This window comes from Nerophis lumbriciformis, linkage group LG01 (genome assembly GCF_033978685.3).
Source record: "Nerophis lumbriciformis linkage group LG01, RoL_Nlum_v2.1, whole genome shotgun sequence".
NCBI classification, from domain to species: domain Eukaryota; kingdom Metazoa; phylum Chordata; class Actinopteri; order Syngnathiformes; family Syngnathidae; genus Nerophis; species Nerophis lumbriciformis.
In genome coordinates this window covers 44,540,905-44,557,999 of record NC_084548.2, presented here as the reverse complement: position 1 = coordinate 44,557,999, position 17,095 = coordinate 44,540,905, and the positions used below count along the sequence as shown (strand labels likewise).

General features: G+C 41.0%; 1 protein-coding gene across 1 annotated transcript in view; it reads right to left on the bottom strand.

Annotated features, from left to right (window-relative positions):
• Positions 1-1,338: 1,338 nt before the first annotated feature.
• LOC133621299 (voltage-dependent L-type calcium channel subunit alpha-1D-like) overlaps positions 1,339-17,095 on the bottom strand; it is a 51,492-nt gene continuing 35,735 nt past the window's right edge. The window contains exons 44-47 of the mRNA XM_061983331.2: positions 9,432-9,790; positions 4,508-4,620; positions 4,107-4,433; positions 1,339-2,831 (exon numbers count right to left, since the gene is read on the bottom strand). Of these exons, the coding sequence (XP_061839315.2) occupies positions 2,625-2,831; positions 4,107-4,433; positions 4,508-4,620; positions 9,432-9,790 (1,006 nt within the window). The 3' untranslated portion in view covers positions 1,339-2,624. The remainder of the gene's footprint in view (positions 2,832-4,106; positions 4,434-4,507; positions 4,621-9,431; positions 9,791-17,095) is intronic.

Genomic DNA, 17,095 nt, shown 5'->3' with positions numbered 1-17,095 from the left:
ACATTACATAATTCGATCTTTTGTATTAAGCCACCGCATTAAAATAAACTGCGAAAAGTCCCTTTTTTATTTCAGTTTGCACGCACAAATGCAATAATTTGCTAATGCTCCTACTGAAAGTGGAGTGTGATGTCATCATTCTTTGTCCTAAGCAACAAAACAGATTAGCAATAATATGATGAATTAAAACAGAACTGCAATTTTCTGGGATTTTCGCCTATCATTCACAACCATTATGAAAGACATGACGACGGATGTATTTTTTTTAATGCATTCTTACTTACAACGAAACCAATAAAAGCCTTGACGTCATTGTGGCTGTATCCACCATAAAATCCAATAAAAAAAAACAACCACAAAATTGCCAACAATACTCCATGTACATTTCCTGACCTGAATATTAAAGGCCTACTGAAACCCACTACTACCGACCATGCAGTCTGATAGTTTATATATCAATGATGAAATCTTAACATTGCAACACATGCCAATACGGCCGGGTTAGCTTACTAAAGTGCAATTTTAAATTTTGCGCGAAATATCCTGCTGAAAACGTCTCGGTATGATGACGCAGCACGTGGCGTCACGGATTGTAGAGGACATTTTGGGACAGCATGGTGGCCAGCTATTAAGTCGTCTGTTTTCATCGCAAAATTCCACAGTATTCTGGACATCTGTGTTGATGAATCTTTTGCAATTTGTTCAATGAACAATGGAGACAGCAAAGAAGAAAGCTGTAGGTGGGAAGCGGTGTATTGCGGGCGGCTGCAGCAACACAAACGCAGCCGGTGTTTCATTGTTTACATTCCCGTAAGATGACAGTCAAGCTTTACCATTGGCCTGTGGAGAACTGGGACAACAGAGACTCTTACCAGGAGGACTTTGAGTTGGATGCGCAGACGCGGTACCGTGAGTACACATGCAGCTGCGGCTTCCAAACATTGGATCGCTTGCCCGTACGTGCGTGCCGCTATGTGCATGTCACGTACGTAACTTTGGGGACTTTGGGGAAATATATGTGCTGTATGAACTTTGGGGAGGTGAACGGTACTTTGGCTGTGGGATTGAGTGTGTTGTGCAGGTGTTTGAGTTGTATTGGCGGGTTATATGGACGGGAGGGGGGAGGTGTTTGTTATGCGGGATTAATTTGTGGCATATTAAATATAAGCCTGGTTGTGTTGTGGCTAATAGAGTATATATATGTCTTGTGTTTATTTACTGTTTTAGTCATTCCCAGCTGAATATCAGGTTCCACCCACCTCTCACAGCATCTTCCCTATCTGAATCGCTCCCACTGCCCTCTAGTCCTTCACTCTCACTTTCCTCATCCACAAATCGTTCATCCTCGTTCAAATTAATGGGGAAATCGTCGCTTTATCGGTCCGAATCGCTCTCGCTGCTGGTGGCCATGATTGTAAACAATGTGTAGATGTGAGGTGCTCCACAACCTGTGACGTCACGCGCATATTGTCTGCTACTTCCGGTAGAGGCAAGGCTTTTTTATCAGCGACCAAAAGTTGCGAACTTTATCGTCGATGTTCTCTACTAAATCCTTTCAGCAAAAATATGGCAATATCGCGAAATGATTAAGTATGACACATAGAATGGACCTGCTATCCCCGTTTAAATAAGAAAATTGCATTTCAGTAGGCCTTTAAGAACCTATACTCTTAGTGGCGCATTGATCAGAGAGGCAACTTCCTTATGCAGCTGTATTGACATCAGCTGGTTTCCCACCTCGTAACTCGTGAAAGTTAAATCTTTATTATAAATCATGCCTCTCACCTCAAAAGTAAAATGACGTGGACATAAACTGAGAAGTTGGTACACGTTGACAGCCATTTTTGGCCTGAAGATGATAAGAAAGACACGCGGAAAACGCTGGTTTGCACCCACCCTTTTTTAACCCTTCGCCAAGATTACAAGTCATTCTTCCTTTAGGAATATAACATGTCATCAGTCGGTATCCCAGTGAGAGCAGACATTGTAAAGTAAGAGATGTTTTATTATGTTTGTTGGCTCCCATGAAGGCTGCATGAGTTGTACACATTGTTGTAGTTGAAGGAAAACGCGAACATTGTGACGCTTCTATAAAACGAATGCGCCACCGTATGCTTAAAATGAGCAAAATACATAAATATGACATGCTATTATGAATGTGCCTGTTACTTTATTACATATATACTTACATTTTGTATATACAACATTGATGGAGGTGTATGGATGTATTTATAAGGGCTTTATAGGCAACGACTCCTATTGTAAGCAAATTTCTGCTCACATTTATTAACTATAGTTAAAATGCATTAAACAAAGAAAAACATAGGTGTGCTTGTCTTACATAAGGACTGTGAATGATAGGAAATATTCACCCCAAAAAGTGCAGTTTCCTTTTAAATTGCACATAACAGTGTGGAAAGTGGCCATTCAAGTACAGTACAAAATGAGAGTCCATTGCAAAAAGGTGCACAGTAATTATAATAAAATAAAAACACAGCATAATGTGCATAAAAGTCTTTGTTGGGTTCACACACTTAAATCCCTGAATGTTTGTGGCAACAGCCAATAGACAAAAAATGAATATATGTCTCATATTTTCGCAGGTATTCCAGTTTTTCCAAGTGTCAGTAAGAAATCACACAGTTCATTTCGTCGGCCAGCTCGTCCTCAAAGTGAGACATCGACTGTCCGGCTCCACGAGCGATCAGGTCGGCGGCGGCGCTCTCTATCTCGTCCAAGCTCATATGACAAGCGTCGGCAATTTCCCGCTTCGCAAAATTCACAAACTTTGGGTCCTTGGCGTAGATTCCCAGACCCTCAGAGATCAGGATCTGACATTAGGAAGGAAAAGAGGCAGTAGAAAAGTGACTTACAGCAAGCTTTTATAGTTACATACAGTTTTCTTTCTAATATATTATAATTAATGCAGAGTAGTGATATAAGCATAATATATGTGTGTGTCATAATCTTTACAGCTCATTTCCAGACAGCTCTCTGTTCAAGGGCACAGCATCATCAGTCCCTAGTTTGCAATTCAGAAAGTCTTGTGGGTGTGGCTGACATAGTGTAATTGTTTTTAATTGGCTTAGGCCTGATGAAGTCTGCCTAGCAACAAGTGGCCTTGAAATCATGAGACCTGACCAGGAAAAATAATCCCATGTACCAACCAATGTCGTTGCATATTCTACAGTACAAGGACGTAGCACCAAATTCTGTTTTGTTTTGTTTTTTACATTAAAAAAAGCCAACAAATTGAGTATAAAGTGGCAAGAGTATGAATTCAAATAATCATATAACCTGACATTCTTCACTTAAATATGATCATAAAAATGTAAAGTTTCCCTTTACGTCAAAGCGTAAAGAAAAGATTATCTGATTCATGTGCAGGATCATCATCAGTGAATAATGTGAACCATAAAAAAACCTTATTTTTATGATTATCCTATTATTAGTGCAACTTCTGGGAGTTAAGTTTCCCCCTGTCTTTAAAAACTAGTGAGGCCTCTGTTTCGAATTGTAATCGAGGGTCTTTGAACGCACCACATTTATGGACAATGCATGCAAAAGTGAAACTTTTTAACAACTTTCTCTTATGCTGCCACAAATAGATTTCTTCTATCAGTTCTCCTTGTTCCAAAATGTTGGTGCTGTGTGTGAATGCTTAAAGGTCAACTTTGATGACGTCTATGTTAATTGAAATCAATTATTTGAGTTTACTGCTATCCGGTGGAACAAACCATTTTAGATTTTTGATAGGGGGTGTACGTAGTCTTAGATATTCTTAATTTGGTTGAAGAAACCTTATTATTGAACTTTTACAGCTATGATAATTTTATATTAACATTTACGACTTAATATTTTTGTATTAATTACATATTCAAATGGCAGAAAACAATTCCCCTCTTCAACGCCGCTGATTTTCAAAATGGTTAAAATTTAATTTCAGTTGTAAAGTTATATGAATAATTAAATTAATCACACACTTTTTTTTTAATTAATAAACAGTGAATAAGAGTACGTAACCTACCTAAGAGGTGGTCTGTGGCCTTCTAGTTTCCCCCCCCACATAAACCCTAAAACCACCTGTGCTATTAATTGACACTCACCGACTCCACCAGACTGTCAGCACTGCCTTTGTTCACAAAGCCCTGGTTGGCCGGTGGAACCCTCAAGCTGGCGGTCCTGTTCTGACCAGAGTACCAGCCGGGATGACTTCCCGCAGGAAGACTGGCCGAGCCGTCGCTCCACAGCGGCTGGCTGGTCTTTGTGGCCTCATCCACCAGGATCATAGGCGTGTAGATCAGCTTGCCCCTGCGTGCTGAGGGGGTGATCAATCCAGGACCTGGTGTGTTGCCGGCTGCCCTTGTGTTGGCCCAAGAGACGGACGACACTGAGGACACACTGCTGGGCCTGGAGTCCAAGTTGTGGTGAGTCTAACAAAGCAGACAGAGACCAGTGAAACGAGGCAGTGAGGGAGTCTGATAAGGAATGCGGTCCGTCTTTTTACCTGGAGGCGAGATCTGGATGGGGATGTGTTGCCTCGATAGTTTCCTGGGATGGGAATGTCATCCCCACTGCTCTGTGGCCTCAGACACTGGAAGTTAAAGGTGGGCTTGCGACCTAAATGAGTAAGTAATAGTATGACTAGAGAATACAGGGTTGTGGGCTGAATCAGGATTTATAAACCTTTTTGACCTTGGGGTCAAACTTTTCCACTACAGAGGGGTCCAGTGCCCACTCAAATATTAACACTGAATTAGTAATCTTACCCTTGATTTTTGTCGTATTCAATAATTATATCTAACCTTCTTACAGCATACATCATTGTCAAATGATACAACACCATGTGTTAATCAAAGATGATCATTTATTTAACATATAAACCTTAGGCTTAGATCAGGTTGATTTGAAACATAAGTACAAACCAAATATACTGCATAAGAAGGGACTTAAAGGAAATGATGAGCCATACATTTACGTATAATTATGTTGTGCTAAAATAAATAAACTTAATTCATAATGATTGTGTTTCTTAACTAAATGGTCTATAAAATTTAGTTCAAATTAAACTACAGCTTCACCACTTTAGGCATATATTTTGCGCTTAAGACTTCTCTATGACTTTGAGCATCAGAAATTTTGACGAGGGGTGTTTTCCACAATTTTTTCGTGATTTCTTTTGTAAAATTGCATCGTGTTTTTGATTGCAAGATTGTTAGAAAAGGATATGAATATAAAATATACACACTGTCTCTTAAAAACCCTTTCGGCCCCATTGACTCCCACTATAACTGCTATTTTTTACTAGACTGTAATGCTGGTTTATTACTATGCTTTTTCCAAGAAAACCGAATCAATCTCATCCGTGCCGATTGAAAAACAAGAAAATATTGTTTGGAAGTAATTGCGCCTCTTAACAAGATGGCACACGCAAACCCATGAGCATAATTCTCATAGATTTAATGAGGGTAAATTAAAGTTAAACTTTCATCCATCCATCCATTTTCTACCGCTTATTCCCTTCGGGGTCGCGGGGCTTTCACTAAAATTAAATTAAAACCTGATCTTGGGAAATTATACTTAACATATAAGACTTGTGTGAACTTAATAAACACAACCAAGTCCTGCCTGCTTTTTTTCCATTCAAGCTCAGTAGGAACCTTAAAAATAATATTTTTCTGTCTACTAGTCAAAAGTATCAAAATCATTGTTGTCATGAATCATTGACCTATTCACGACTATAATTACCCGACTTCAAATATTCGACTTTGCAACTTATTTCAAAAAAATTTTGCATATTTTGCATTTTCCGAAAAGGCCATAAAACAGAAAAAAAAACTTGAAAATAATATAACATTCATATCAATAAATATATTTGAAGTTTTTTAAAAGATTTCAAGCATTGAAAGTAAAAGAAAAAGGATTGCCGACTAATGACACTTTTATGAGCGGATCTGTTTTGGATCTAAAGCTCCCTTAAAAATAATTTAGTGTTTTTTTGTTTTTGTTTTTTACAACAAAGTGCAGACAAATTCAATATAAATATGCAGGAATATGAGTTGAAATAAATAGTAATATAACCTGTCATTATTCACTATTATCATTATGCTTCCTAAGGTAAAGACCATGCACGTTCCCTCAAAGGTGCCCGCCAGCGCATTTCCCCACTGTTCATGCATCCTCTGTGCACAGCAAATCAATGCCGCACAAAAAATCTCACCCAATCCGAACTCTAAAGAAAATAAACACATAACAATTTATTCTGTAGGATTTTGCAATGCAGCTGTGAGTGACAGGTGACAATATGCGGCCAACAGATAAAACAATGTTTGTCATCACTTTAAGGAGAACAGGAGGTCCATGGATCATTTTATTGAGCAAAAGTGTTTATTGCAGGTCATAACCACACCAAAAACATTGGTAAAAAAAAACCTTATTTTTAGCAAAACTGGTCATTGTCTGCCGTACAAACCAGGCCAAAACCAACTTTGTCATCTGTCATATCAACAGCAGCCGCTCGCTCTCACTTGCGCCAGCACACACACACACACACACACACACACACACACACACACACACACACACACACACACACACACACACTCACACTCACACTCACACTCACACTCACACTCACTCACACTCACACGCTCACTCGCTCACTCACTCACTCACTCACTCACTCACTCACTCACTCACTGATGCGTTTAAGGCCAAACAAAAAGTCGGACAATTTCAACACCAAGTATAAACTATAAGTGGGCCAAATCACTTATATTAGAAAATAATCTCATGGAAATGACTGCTGCTATTTGATTGTAATAATAAGACATTTCAATTGTTAAGATGTCATGTTTGAGACAGGTGTGATGCTAGTATGATCACAGTGTGCACGTCTGATGTTGCTCACATATGCTCCACTAAATGCTCAGGGAGTTTTTGCGTTAGTTCAGACCAGAACCTCCTCTGATTTCAGGTAATGTCTGTAGTGCAAGTTCATTTATATGAGGGGCCATTAGGAACATTATTCAAAATTACCTCTTACATACACTACTGAAATGCTCTCACACAAACAACTGAAATGTTTTTCTCTCACACACACTACTGAAACACTCGTATACATACTACTGAAATGCTCTCACATAAACAACTGAAATCTTTTTCTCTCACACACACACTACTGAAACACTCTTATACACAGAACACTCGTATACACACTACTGAAATGCTCTCACATAAACAACTGAAATCTTTTTCTCTCACACACCCACTACTGAAACACTCTTATACACAGTACTGAAACACTCTTATACACAGAGTGTATAAGAGTGTTTCAGTAGTGGGTGTGTGAGAAAAATATTCCAGTTGTTTATGTGAGAGCATTTCAGTAGTGTATGTAAGAGGTCATTCTGAATAATGTCCCTAACGGCCCCTCATACATTTACACTGCTGTCAGCTGTGCAACGTTTCCCAGTTTGCAAGTTGTCTGCTAGCTTTTCCATGCAACAACACTGTCCTTATGAGTTTGGGCCATCTCATGCTTACCAAAAGATGATTAAAACTTTCTTACACTTACACTTTCAATCATTTAGATGTATTCAGTGTTTGTTGTGTAATTATAATACAGTGCCAATAAAGAAAAGATGTTGCAAGTAGGGATGTCCCGATCCAGGTTTTTGCACTTCCGATCCGATACCGATATTGTTTTTGCATTTCCGATCCGATACCGATACTGACCGATATCGATACTGACCGATACTGGCCTATCCGAGCATGTATTAAAGTTTAAAGTTATTTAGCCTACTTAGTTGTCAGAATCATGTTGAAAAGGGTTTTAGTACTCTTGATAACAACTAGCCAGCTGAATTAGGGGAGTTTGAATAATACACAATGGTTGGTAACAAGAAACTGACCTGTTTATTCAAGGATAAACACAAAATAGACAAAATTATACATGACAAACAGAAATGGCATCATTGAACTAGGGCTGGGCGATATGGCCTTTTTTAAATATTGCTATATTTTAAGGCCATATTGCGATACACGATATATACGTGGATATTTTGCCTTAGCCTTGAATGAACACTTGATGCATATAATCACAGCAGTATGATGATTCTATGTGTTTTGATTGATTGATTGAGACTTTTATTAGTAGGTTGCACAGTGAAGTACATATTCCGTACAATTGACCACTAAATGGTAACACCCGAATAAGTTTTTTAACTTGTTTAAGTCGGGGTCCACTTAAATTGATTCATGATACAGATATATACTATCAGATATATACTATCATCATAATACAGTCATCACACAAGATAATCACATTGAATTACTTACATTATTTATAATCCAGGGTGTGGAGGGGGGCGCCTGATGTAAGTGTCAAAAAGACAGCCAAAAGAGTTTGATATGAGAATAAATCTAAAGTTAAAATATAGGGTAGAAATGCACCCATTTGCAGGAAATGTACCGGTAGTCTTGATTTTCAAAATGTTCTTTCAAGGCTTGCATGTCTACATTAAAACATTCTTCTTCATACTGCATTAATATATGCTACTTTTAAACTTTCATGCAGAGAAGGAAATCACAACTAAAAAAATCACTAATTTTTTCATACGGTGTTAATGTGGAAATTTTTGCCTTGCATTTTGATGGTCTGGACGTGTGGCACCGAATGGAAATAAGCGTCTCGACAGACGTCACAATATTTGAACAATGATGACGAAAACTGTTGTCTCTGTCGTGTCCGTGTGTCGAAAATTGTTATGCGCTTATTTTTTTATTTGATTTTGTGCGTGGCATAGATTTGCCGTGCGCAGAGGACGCTTGAGCAAGCGCGCACCTTAGCGGCTGCGCTAGCATCACAGCTAACGTTAGCCATGCCGCTACCTCGCTCTCTGCTGGGAGAGGACGTATACGTATGTGACGTATGACGTGACAGTATGTGACGTATGACGTGACAGTATGTGACGTGTGTAAGAAGGTGCGCTCGCTGTCTGTGAGAGGGAGACACAGGAAAGTGTGAGAAGAGCCTGTCGTGTAATGCCAGCAGCTAAAAGCAACTGCGTGAGAATTGTGGATGTGTTGAAGGTGTGCTGGAAAATGCGGAACGGAAATTACAGAGCAGCAGAAAAGTGGAATGTATTATTTAAATAGGTGCGTTGGAAAACACGGACCGGAGTTTTTTTTAAAACTGGATCTGGATCGGCATTTTCCCATGTCTTGCCGATACGCAATTTTTGGCAAATATCGGCAGCCGATCCGATCCAAATATCGGATCGGGACATCCCTAGTTGCAAGTGCAAGTTTGTTTGCTCGCATCCTGTATATCTTCTATGTTTTTAAAAACCTGATAATGATGTTAATATAATGTTGTTATGACATGCAGTAAAACTACCTCACTAAAGTAGAAAACAATAATGATTTACCTTTCGGTATGGAAGGAAGGAGCCTCCTCCTAACAAACTGTGCACCACTGCTCTCGTTTCCATTGTAGCCATTCCCTGTGGAACTTCTACTCACAGCACGGCCGTTGTCATTTGTGCTCATGACGCTCCCGTTTTCATGGTATGCCGAGTATCCGTTGCCATTGTATTCGTTTGTCGGGTAGGGGCTCCCAGCAACACTTCCTCCACTTGTGGTAGTGGTTCCATTATAACCATTACCGAAGCCATTGGCATTGTGAGGTTCACATGACATTCCACCATTGATGTTGGCTTGTTCAAGGTTCTGGCTGTTGTACTCAGGCTCAGGTGGTAAAGGAGAGGTGGCCTCAGGATACGCATACCTACAAGAAAACAATATGCATTAATTAGTGCTGTCAAAGGATATTTTTTTACAAACCCCGTTTCCATATGAGTTGGGAAATTGTGTTAGATGTAAATATAAACGGAATACAATGATTTGCAAATAATTTTCAACCCATATTCAATTGAATATGCTACAAAGACAACATATTTGATGTTCAAACTAATAAAACATTTTTTTTTGCAAATAATCATTAACTTTAGAATTTGATGCCAGCAACACGTGACAAAGAAGTTGGGAAAGGTGGCAATAAATACTGATAAAGTTGAGGAATGCTCATCAAACACTTATTTGGAACATCCCACAGGTGAACAGGCAAATTGGGAACAGGTGGGTGCCATGATTGGGTATAAAAGTAGATTCCATGAAATGCTCAGTCATTCACAAACAAGGATGGGGCGAGGGTCACCACTTTGTCAACAAATGCATGAGCAAATTGTTGAACAGTTTAAGAAAAACCTTTCTCAACCAGCTATTGCAAGGAATTTAGGGATTTCACCATTAGTGTAGTGCATTCAATTACGGTCCGTAATATCAACAAAGGGTTCAGAGAATCTGGAGAAATCCCTGCACGTAAGCAGCTAAGCCTGTGACCTTCAATCCCTCAGGCTGTACTGTATCAACAAGCGACATCAGTGTGTAAAGGATATCACCACCTGGGCTCAGGAACACTTCAGAAACCCACTGTCAGCAACTACAGTTGGTCGCTACATCTGTAAGTGCAAGTTAAAACTCTCCTATGCAAGGCGAAAACCGTTTATTAACAACACCCAGAAACGGCGTCGGCTTTGCTGGGCCTGAGCTCATCTAAGATGGACTGATACAAAGTGGAAAAGTGTTCTGTGGTCTGACGAGTCCACATTTCAAATTGTTTTTGGAAACTGTGGACGTCGTGTCCTCCGGACCAAAGAGGAAAAGAACCATCCGGATTGTTATAGGCGCAAAGTTGAAAAGCCAGCATCTGTGATGGTATGGGGGTGTATTAGTGCCCAAGACATGGGTAACTTACACATCTGTGAAGGCGCCATTATAGCTGAAAAGTACATACAGGTTTTGGAGCAACATATGTTGCCATCCAAGCAACGCTACCATGGACGCCCCTGCTTATTTCAGCAAGACAATGCCAAGCCACGTGTTACATCAACGTGGCTTCATAGTAAAAGAGTGCGGGTACTAGACTGGCCTGCCTGTACTCCAGACCTGTCTCCCATTGAAAATGTGTGGCGCATTATGAAGCCTAAAATACCACAACGGAGACCCCCGGACTGTTGAACAACTTAAGCTGTACATCAAGCAAGAATGGGAAATAATTCCACCTGAGAAGCTTAAAAAATGTGTCTCCTCAGTTCCCAAACGTTTACTGAGTGTTGTTAAAAGGAAAGGCCATGTAACACAGTGGTGAACATGCCCTTTCCCAACTACTTTGGCACGTGTTGCAGCCATGAAATTCTAAGTTAATTATTATTTGCAAAAAAAAATAAATAAAGTTTATGAGTTTGAACATCAAATATCAATCAATCAATCAATCTTTATTTATATAGCCCTAAATCACAAGTGTCTCAAAGGGCTGCACAAGCCACAACGACATCCTCGGTACAAAGCCCACATACGGGCAAGGAAAAACTCACCCCAGTGGGACGTCGATGTGAATGACTATGAGAAACCTTGGAGAGGACCGCATATGTGGGTAACCCCCCCCCTCTAGGGGAGACCGAAAGCAATGGATGTCGAGTGGGTCTGACATAATATTGTGAGAGTCTTGTCTTTGTAGTGCATTCAATTGAATATGGGTTGAAAAGGATTTGCAAATCATTGTATTCCGTTTATATTTACATCTAACACAATTTCCCAACTCATATGGAAACGGGGTTTGTAAAATCAGATTAATCACACTTTTGAATTTAGATAAATCATCTATCCATCCATCTTCTTCTGCTTATCTGAGGTCGGGTAGCGGGGCAGCATCCTAAGCAGAGAAGCCCAGACTTCCCTCTCCCCAGCCACTTCGTCCAGCTCTTCCTGGAGGATCCCGAGGCGTTCCCAGGCCAGCCGGGAGACAGTGTCTTCCCAAGATGTCCTGGGTCTTCCCCGTGGCCTCCTACCGGTCAAACTTGCCCTAAGCACCTCCCCAGGGAGACATCAGGGTGGCATCCTGACCAGATGCCTAATCCACCTCATCTGGCTCCTCTTGATGTGGAGGAGCAGCCCTGGCGGAGTCCAACCCTCACTAAGAATGGGTCCGACTTATTATCAAGGTCTGACACCGATCATACAGGGAGCGGACCGCCACAATCAGACAGTCCGATACCCAATACTCTCTGAGCACTCCCCACAGGACTTCCCAAGGGACACGGTCGAATGCCTTCTCCAAGTCCACAAAGCACATTTAGACTGGTTGAGCTAACTCCCATTCCACCTGAAGGACCCTGCCGAGAGTATAGTGCTGGTCCACAGTTCCACAACCAAAGCGAAATCAACACTACTCCTCCTAAATCCGAGGTTTGACTATTCGGCGTGGCCTCCTCTCCAGTACACCTGAATGGACCTTACCGGGAAGGCTGAGAAGTGTGATCCCACAACAGTTGGAACATACCCTCCGGTTCCCCTTCTTAAAGATAGGAACCACCACCCCGGTCTGCCAATCCAGAGGTACTGCCCCCGATGTCCACGCAATGTTTCAGAGTCTTGTCAACCAAGACAGCCCAACAGCATCCAGAACCTTAAGGAACTCCAGACGGATCTCATCCACCCCAGGGGCCTTGCCACCAAGGAGCTTTTAAACTACCTCGGCAACCTCAGCCCCAGAAATAGGAGAGCCCACCACAGATTCCCGGGCACTTCTTCCTTTTAGAAAGACGTGTAGGTGGGATTGAGGAGGTCTTCAAAATATTCCCTCCACCGATCCACAACGTCCTGAGTCGAGGTCAGCAGCACACCATCCTCACCATACACGGTGTTGACAAAGCACAAAGCACGGTGGTTCGGAATCACTTTGAAGTCGTCCGGAAGTCATTTTCCATTGCTTCCCTGAATTTCTCCCATGTCCGGGTTTTTGCCTCTACAACCACCAAAGCCGCACATCGCTTGGACTGTCGGTACCTGTCCGCTGCACATATGGACACCCTTATGTTTTAACATGGTGTTTGTTATGGACAATCTGTGACAAGAACAAAAGTCCAATAACAAAACAACACTCGGGTTCAGATCCGGGCAGCCATTCCTCCCTATCACGCCCTTTCCAGGTCTCACTGTCATTGCAAACATGAGCGTTGAAGTCACCCAGCAGAACGAGGGAATCACCTGAGGGAGAATTCTCCAGTACTCCCTCGAGGGAATCCAAAAAGGGCGGGTTCTCGGAGCTGCTGTTTGGTGCGTAAACACAAACAACAGTCAGGACCCGTCCACCCACCCGAAAGCGGAAGGAAGCTATGCTCTTGTCTACTGGGTTGAACTCTAAAGTACTCGCCTCTTCACTGCGGGCAACGTCAGCGTGGAAGAGAGTCCAGCCCCTATCGCGCACCAGCTCAGGCTCCTTCCCCTGCAGCGAAGTGACGTTCCACGTCTCAAGAGCTAGCTTATGTAGCCGAGGATCGGACCGCCAAGGGCCCGGCTCACACTGCACCCGATCTCTATGTTCCCTCCTATGAGTGGTGAGCCCATTGGAGGGGGGACCCATGTTGCCTATTCGGGCAGTGCCCGGCCGGGCCCCATGTAGACAGGTCCGGCCACCAAAGGCCGGCTCCAGAGGGGGGCCCCGGAGATCTGCATCCGGGCGAGGGAAATCTGAGTCCTTGTTTTACTTCTTCATAAAGGTCTTCAAGCTGCTCTTTGTTTGGTCCCTCACCTAGGACCTGTCTTGGGAGACCCTACCAGGGGGCATAGAAGCCTCCGGACAACATAGCTCCTAGGGTCATTGGGACAAAAACTCCTCTACCACGATAAGGTGGCAGCTCAGAAAGAAATTCAGATTAATCACAGGATATCACTTGCATGCATAATTTCAATTAACTTAAACAAGTCCTCAATATTAGAATAGAAATCCAATTTTATTGTCAGAATGTCATATAGGAACATTATAAACATGTTTTACTTGAATGTGCGGCAATTATCTCAAGTCCAGATGGGGTTTATTTTTAAATATAATTTGCCTGGGAGTCGAAGTCTTCTCACTCATCTTTGCACTGACGTATCCATTGACCTGATCTTTGACCGTATAACAACCCACATTGCCTTTCAAGCAACAATCCGCAGTTAAGGTAAAGGAGCATGTATGGTCAACATAAATTGCGTGATTAATCTAGATATATTAGGGCGGTCAAAGTTAACCTGATAACAACGCGTTAACTATAAGTTCTTTTAACGTTGATCATTTTTTTAATGCGGGATTAACACACCTGTGTCCTAAATCTTTTTTGACCCTTGGTCTGTTCCGTAGTGTGGGGAAGTGTAATGGCGTCCAGTTACTGTTGAGCCACAAGCTCGAAAATAGCGAGCATACATGCACAAAGAAAGGGGGACATTATGGAAACCTCATATCCAAAGCCATGACAAGTCGCTCTTCTGACAGGACAATACTATTTTATTTTCAATCACCATGAGACGACATCATTGGAGCGAACGCCTGTTGGCGCCTTTGCCGCTTGTAAAGAGGAGGAGCTTTACGTCCGTTTTTACATTACAGTTGAGTGCATTAATAAAATAAAATGTAGATTGTCACTCGAACTGTTTTAGTAAAATAGAATAAAAACTCAGTAGATCAAAAAGACGAGAGAGAGGAAGTCTAGAGTCACATTTATCTGAGACTTTCGTCAAAACATGTCAAAACACTTCTCATAACAATCACACACTTCCGGCTTCACAATAATAGCGCTATGTATCACATTTGGTCTAACCGCTAAAACAATGAAAAATTATCTTACATTACGATCATGCTTTAACAAAGATGTTTAGTAATGTAAATTAATGTTTCATGGCAGATTGAAATCAAGTGTATATTCTCTATCTGTTCTGATTGATAGTCTGTAACTGTAGAATGTTTAGCAAGCTGAATATTGCATTTTATTAATAAATAGAAAAGGTTAAAAACATGTATTTCTATACTTTGATACTTTTCCAAATGAGGGGGACCACAAAAAAAGTCATATTGGCTTCATTTTAACACACAAGTTTCCTATTGCACTCAAATAAAAATTTTAAGAGGTTAAAATTAAAATTAAAAGGCATTAAACATATTGGGCTTTTCTCATTACACTGAAAGAACAATTTATAAGTGTATAAATTACATATAGCCTACCATAATCTAGGATTAGGTTAGAATAGAATAGAAAGCTTTACTGACATTATATTAAATGCTTCATGATTTATGTTTGCCACTCTTGATCTGGCTTTAAGAGAAATAAGATCATTAGTAAATGCTAAAAACGATAGTAAGTCAGATTACTTATAGACCTCCAGCCCAGATCACACCTCACTCCTACCCACTTCTCCAAAGTGGGCTGGCTCAGGGTTGAGGACAGAGTAAAACAACTTGCACAGAGCCTAGTCTATAAAATCCGCTACACCTCCTTGATACCGAAGTATATGTCAAACTACTTCCATAATGGAAATGACCGCCATAACCACAACACCAGGGGGAGCTCCACTAACCACGTTAAACCCAGATTAGGATCTAACAAAGGTCTTAACTCATTCTCCTTCTATGCCACATCAATATGGAATGCACTCCCAACAGGTGTAAAAGAAGGGGCATCTCAATCCTCCTTCAAAACCGCACTAAACAAACACCTCCAGGCAACTTCAACCCTAAACTAACACCCACCCCCTTCCAAATCCCTCCTCTCCGGATTGTAATTAATCAAATGTAAATAATCAAATGTAGATACTTATTTTTATGCTTTCTGATCTCTCTCTCTATGTCCACTACTTGCTGTACATATCCTACCAAGTCAAACCTACACTGTTTCAATGTCCATTTCTCTGATGATGCAATTGTTGATGACTGAAGTGCTGATATCAACCAAACCTAACCTCCCCCCCTCCACATCCCACACCCCAGATTGTAAATAATGTAAATAATTCAATGTATATACTCTGCTGATTAACTTGTGTGATGACTGTATTATGATGATAGTATATATCTGTACCAGGAATCGATTTAAGTGGACCCCGACTTAAACAAGTTGAAAAACTTATTCAGGTGTTGCCATTTAGTGGTCAATTGTACGGAATACTGTATGTACTGTACTGTGCAATCTACAAATAAAAGTTTCAATCAATCAATAAATAAGGCTAAAAGTACACAGATAAGAAATGGAGCTGGTAAAACACACATTGTTAAAGATAAATCACACATTATTATCATCATATTGGGGCGGTATAGCTCGGTTGGTAGAGCGGCCGTGCCAGCAACTTGAGGGTTGCAGGTTCGATCCCCGCTTCCGCCATCCTAGTCACTGCCGTTGTGTCCTTGGGCAAGACACTTTACCCACCTGCTCCCAGTGCCAACCACGCTGGTTTAAATGTAATTTAGATATTGGGTTTCACAATGTAAAGCGCTTTGAGTCACTTGAGAAAAAGCGCTATATAAATGTAATTCACTTCACTTCACTTCACATTGTAGGAACTTGTTACAAAATTCAGTTATTCCTCTCCACACTGTTTCTTGTATGTGCTCTCCGTTCTGTTTGTGTGTGCGTGTTGACACAGCCAACATCATGCACCTCGGCTCGGTACGTCACCGCCGCACGGCAGCATGCAAATGAAGAAAAAAAGTACCGGTATTTTTCAACGGCAGCGAAATATCGTTTTTATTCATCAGTACCGTGGTACTTTATTAGTACTGGTATACTGTATAACCCTAATGCAGAGATATGAATAACATTAACTTTACAAAATGTAATGTAACGGTCCTTAAAAATAGCAGAGTGCATCTGTAACTCTGATAAATAGATAAATAAATAGATTAAAATCAAATGTCTACTGTAGAGGTCGCTGGTTCTTTGGAATATACAAAATAGGAATAATAGTGAATGGAGAAGTCCGGCCCTTCAGTCTTTAACTTTATGGAAATGTAGTTACCAAAACAATTTGGTTGAATATCTGTCATGGTCTGTCACAACAGATCATGTCTATGATTTATGTTTTGTGTTATTCATGTTGCCAATGCTGATACGCCTCCCTTGGTTACGTTTCCTGTTGCTAGGAGCTTTGAGCGTTATCCACACCTGTTTCTTTTTTATGATTAGTGGTCCCACCTGCTGCCGCCTTATTCATGCCTCTTTTGTAT